Source organism: Benincasa hispida, unplaced genomic scaffold (assembly GCF_009727055.1).
Source record: "Benincasa hispida cultivar B227 unplaced genomic scaffold, ASM972705v1 Contig587, whole genome shotgun sequence".
NCBI lineage: Eukaryota > Viridiplantae > Streptophyta > Magnoliopsida > Cucurbitales > Cucurbitaceae > Benincasa > Benincasa hispida.
Genome location: NW_024064949.1, coordinates 632,430 through 638,429, shown reverse-complemented (window position 1 = coordinate 638,429; position 6,000 = coordinate 632,430). Strand labels below are relative to the sequence as shown.

The window sequence follows — 6,000 nt, the reverse complement described above, 5'->3', positions numbered from 1 at the left end:
AAGGGTCAACTCACTGTTGATTGGTTATATCCGTGGACATAAAAATAAATCTACAGTGCGAAGCGTGCAACTATCGGTCTTTAGTGGAATGACCGATAGTGATTGAAAATTGATTAATTTAATTAAAGCGTTTAATTAATTAATCTTATATCATTGAAGCTTCTAATCTATAGGTTCATAAGGTCTCCTTGTTAGCTCACTAAAAGATATATAAGAGGAATGATTTGAATTGTTCAAATCAATTGCATGTTAATGTGATTAATATAATATGGTTAATTATAGATGTGATATATAATAAAGAGAGAATAGTATTTGAATAAGATTCAAATATTAAAAAGATGTATACATATAAATATGTGATAATTATATGTTGATTTTATATTAAATATGATTTAATATAGTCATTTAATTGATTAATTAATGGTTAATTAATTAATTAATTAATTAAATTTTTAGAAGTATAGATAAATAAATATGTGATTTTTATTTATTAAATAATTATATATATTAAATTGGATTTATTATATATGGTTATTTAATTATTGGACTAATTAATTAAATAAAAATTATTTAAGTAAATTAGAAGTAGATTAGGAATAGGAAAGACTAGGAGAAAAGGGTCACTTCCCCTCTCTATAAATAGGTCTTCATGGGCCATGTTTATGACAGTTGAATTGGGAATTCTGAATCCTAGTCTCCTACTACTTCTCTCAAAATCTCTCTTATTTTCTCTACCACTTCTTCTCCCTCTTCCAACTCTCGGAAACTACACATCCATTTTTTGGGATCTTAGAGAATAGCAAGGTTTCACTTACAGTGATGTCCCTTGATCATTGAATAGACGTTCTATAAAAGACGCGAAGGGAATTGTGAAGAATTTGGGAATCTACAAAGGTAAGCTTTAGCTCTTCCCTCTTTTCTTCTCCTAAATGCATGCTAATTTTGATTGTTTATCCATTATGTTATTATTTTTATACCATATTTTGTTTATGTAAAATTGAAAACAAAATTCCAAGGCGATCACATGCTTCCGCTTGAGATTCGATCCCTTCATATAAGAATATCCAATCAGTGACCCACTACTGGGCCCACTAAGTGTACAAGTTAGTATCCCTATCACGACAATGGTGTGCATCCGGACGTAGGCATAAGGGGCGAAACCAAGGCACATTTTCATAGGTAGTGATCCCATAAGGACACCGAAACATACTCAAGGGATGAACACAGTCCGATAGGGGCGCTAACAGCCACCATCAGTCTACATGCAACATACATCGTCCAAGTTCATGTCAAGCCACAATATAATATAATAATCATAGTAACATATCTCATGAGTTTCCAAAACAGTCTCAATAGTTCATCCATCGATCAAACATAACAAAACCTTCACATAATATCATATTTTGCATAACATAAACACAGGTTTCTAGAACACCCTCAATAGTCCAACTAAAGCAAGTTATAGCAATTCAATGCTTCAAAATAGAATCATGCTTTCAGTATTTTCACAATCCTAACGTCAACTTGGGTTCGAGGCGAACCAGTAGTAAATTACTTACCTGATATTAAGCTCTAGTAACAAGCAATTTAACTTTCTTGAAATCCTTGAATTTGGAATCAAGCCTATAACATAAACCAAGTTTAGAACTATTAATCTAGGCCTAGTTCCAAACACCTAATTTCCCAAATAATTTCCAACTAACTTTGAATAATCGTACCCAAAGTGTGGTTCGGTTTAAATTCACTTCAACACTTCCAAATCAGCACAACCAAAAGCAAAACTGCCAAAGTTGATCTTTAACTCAAATAGACAACAACTAAATCTCCACCTCCTAAATCACCATGAATTCCACCATTAAGACCAAATTCTAGTGGGTAATCAATATTAAAAGAAACCCACACCAACAATCAACAATGTCCTACCCAAAGTATACCGAAAACTCCTAAAACCCCCTCAAAGCTGTTGGATAGTGATGAGAACGCCTTCAAAACTCCAAATTAACCCGCCTTTAAAACTCCAAATTAACCTTTATAGGTAAATTAAATCTTGGTCAAAACCTAAACCAATATTAATGAGCATTTCAAAAACAACCAAAAACTTACCCAAATCTCAGGATTCTAGCGATCGAATAAAGGAAAGGACGCAGCTGGATGATGTGGTCGAACAATGACTGAGCGGCTCATACGAGTGACGGCTTAGCGGCATACACGAATGGCGGAACGACTGAGTGATGTGCACAACGAGATCTGAAACACGAACTCCGATGACGACAACATGACTTGAGAAGCTGGGCATGAAGGACTTCAACGCAACAGAGGCGTGTGAGCAGCTGGACGAAAATAAAAAAAGGGGGCGAGGCATGAACACGATGAGGATGAGAAATTTTTTTCCCCTTTTGCATGCACACGAGATAATTACACACACACATATATATATACTTTCTTCTCCTTTTACCAACCCTAAACCTAATCCTCCACTTAAATAATAAATATATATACATATATATCATATACTTTTTCCTATTTCTTTCTTAAAACTCCATAATTTCCTCATCAAAACAACGACCCACATTGAATAAAATTCACAACTAACTAAAGTCCAAGTCTTCAAAAAAATTTAGCATATATATTTAAATTGGATTTCTCTCTCTCTCTTAACCCCATAACTAAATTCCATTTTTAGTTCTGACAAATAAAATTCCCAATTATAGATATATATCATACACTTTTTCCTATTTCCTTCTTAAAACTCCATAATTTTCTTATCAAAATTACAACCCACATTAAACAAAATTCACGACTAACTTAAGTCCAAATCTCCAAATTTTTTTTACCACATATATATAAATTGGATTTTTTTCTCTCTTAAACCCATAATTAAATTCCATTTTTAGTTCCGACAAATAAAATTCCCAATTAGCTCTAGATAATGCAAATTGAATTTACCCTAAAATGCCACGACGTCACACATTGTAGGTGCATTTCAATTAGTCATTGCACGTAGCTATTTTACATCATATTTGTCATATTTTGAGCATATTTCAAGTCAAGCACACAGGTATTTTGTCACAACAATATATTTTCACTAGGAGACTAGCCACCCATCATTTTCTTTGTTATGTATCGTCTACTGATGTTGTACTCCTATTTTTTGTATCTAGACCCAATATTTCCACCACTGATTATTACTTTTTCAATTATATAACCAAACATTGTCGATTTTTCTACATTTCGTTTTGAAAATCCAAATAATTTACCCAATTTTGTTCATTCATAGCACGTATTGTTATAGAAGTGCAACAACATATTTGTGATGCATTATTGGGAAATTGGCTATACTGAACCAAATTGACATATCGTACAATTTGGGAAGTGTCATTTTGTTAAAAAAAAAAGAAGAAACAAATTAGGGAACTTATCGTTGTCCACACTTCATATCAAATCAACACAAGGATCTAATGCATTCTCTAGATGAGTCAGAACAGAAGCAGCCTATGTGCCATTCGTACCAATCCTATACTCCTTAAAGCTCTCAAATAATTTTCATGTTTTGGTTGAACATAAGAGATCATTTTAATATTAATAGACAATACATAAAATAAACTACGTCATACTCGATCAAGGTTAAGGTATCCAACATGTATTAGTATTGGACTATCACATGTATAGGTTTCTTTTTCTTTTTTTTTTTCTTTTTTTTTTTTTAAAGTTTAGGGTTCTTTTTAAGGGTTTGGGCTTTTTAGGGTTATTTAAGGTTTGTAACTAGTTTTGAGTTTCTAGTGGTTTGGGTCTTTTAGGGATATTTTTGGGATAATGCTTAGTGTTTTTTAGGTTTAGGATTTTTTAGGGGCTAGGGTCTTTTAGCGTGATGATTGAATAGTGTGTGAGTTACTTTGGTGTAAAAGATTTGTTGAGAAAAAATCGGTCAAGTATAAATGCACATCATCAACTAGTAAAATGAACACATTTCAAATATCGATTCCTTAGAGACCTTTTATCAAATTTACTTTTAAGGGAGAAAGTGTTTTTAAATTGAATCGTGAGTAACCAAGTAATATAGTTGAGAGAATGATTGATAAATAGAATCAAATAAACTTTAACAAAAGAGAAGGGATTTAATTAAGTTCAACACCTAAGTTGAGTTCTAAAAAAAATGTGTCTACATTTTTACCACATTCTACCTTATGTTATGAAGGAGCCTCTATGATAAAAGGAAATGACCGAGAATCTTTACAATAGTTTAGAACACATTTTTTAATTAATGTCACGTCTCTTTGAGAGACGCAACCTAACATTTGACCATTAATTGAATTGCATTTAAAGTCGTTTTCGTTACAACAACTCTCTTTTTGTTGCATTTTTTTAAGAGGCAACTCAATAAAAAAAAAATTGTCATTGTAACAATGGTTTTAAGAATGCCCACAATTTTCATGAATTTTTGAAAAGATTCGAATTGAACACTTAATTCAAATAACTCCAGTTATAGACTGTTAAATAATTAATTAGATTGTATCTTAAAAAAAAAAAAAACAATGCTTTAAAATAAAATACATATTTTTATAGAAATTTTCACACAAAAAAAATGTCAAACTATTTAAAAAATAACAAAAAAAATATTAATAGATGCTGACAGCAATGTATCATATAATATCAATGATAAACTTCTATCCGTTTCTATTACTAAAAGTGACAGACTTCTATCAATCTCCATCCATTTTTATCAACTAATATTAAAAATTTGGTATAAATAGTTTCCTATTTTAAATCCTCCTATTTTTATTCTTATAAAATACTTTTCTGAAAATTCAGCGATACATTTTCTCCTCATACTCTATGCGGAGTTCACAGTATATAACATATATGATGCATATTATAATAATGAAATAAATTACCAGGCGAAGCGTGAGTTCTGCAAAAGAGAAGGGCGTCGCATTTGGGCAGCCTCGAAATCTTCAGTCACACGACGTTTTGAGATTCCATTCCGGTCTTCAGTTTGGCAATTCTACATCTGTAAGACTCAGTTGCAGGGAGAGTCACCAAAAAACTGCAATCGATGATACTATTGCAGTCCCACTCCAGATTTCTGCTCCAGACTTTGTTAAATCGGGTGCACAAGTAGGTTTTTCTTATTAGTACTTATCTATTTCTAACTGATGGCATATTATATGTATTCTACCGCAATTGGTTGCTTCCTCTTAGTTCTCTCTACAATCTCCTATTTTACTGTTCAAATAATTTTAATCCTACCAAAAATAGGTGTCCCATAATACTCTTTGTTTCATCCATGAGTGCTCTGTGTCGCTTGAATTCGTATTCCAAGCCTCTTCTCCAATTTCTTAGAATTAGGTGTGGTGAATGTTCCGGGTCATTTTGGAGATGTTTGGGTTTAGCCTCCCTCTAATACTCGCTGATTGGGCTGAAGTTTTGTATAATCAGACTGCCTTCTTTGAAAATTTCTGAATGTGGTTACCTAGATTCAGGCTAATTGCGCAAATTGATTTTGAGAAAATTAATTATTGTTGTTAGTTTATATCTTTTGGCTCTAGTTAAAAAATAAGAGAGATTCATCTTCTTCAAGGTGGACTATGTGACAAGGTAATCCGCGCGAAGTTAGAGATGGAAACAAAAAACAAAAAACAAAAAACAAAAAACAAAAAACAAAAAACAAACAAATCTTAAACTGCACATTGGAGTAAGGGCCAAATCAAAGCTTCAAAATGCCAGGAGACTTGATTGGTTTTCATAACCTCAAAATGCTTGATTGAAAAATCAATTTAAAAATTTAACTTCTTTTTAGGAATCAATCATGCACTAGTACTGTATTGATGAATTTACAAAATAATTGTATTCATCATGTACAAAAACTACAATTACAATGAAGGAAAGAAGACTAACGGGGAAAATAATTTACAAGAAAAAAGTGATAAGTTGCAAAGGAGAAATAAAAAGAGAAAAATACAAGGTATTTTTGAAACTCTTGTTTGCCTTATCCAAAGAAGG

At 31.9% G+C, this 6,000-nt stretch overlaps 1 protein-coding gene across 4 annotated transcripts in view; it reads left to right on the top strand.

Annotated features, from left to right (window-relative positions):
* Positions 1-4,851: 4,851 nt before the first annotated feature.
* The window catches only part of LOC120069763 (actin-related protein 2/3 complex subunit 2A), a 28,420-nt gene continuing 27,271 nt past the window's right edge, over positions 4,852-6,000 (top strand). For 2 of the 4 annotated variants that reach the window (XR_005479672.1, XM_039021559.1), the window contains exon 1: positions 4,852-5,115. Coding sequence is in view for 3 of the 4 variants with exons in the window: in XM_039021559.1 (XP_038877487.1) it covers positions 5,054-5,115 (62 nt within the window). In the remaining variant the exon portion in view is untranslated. The remainder of the gene's footprint in view (positions 5,116-6,000) is intronic. The other 2 variants (XM_039021560.1, XM_039021558.1) reach the window with 2 other exon arrangements.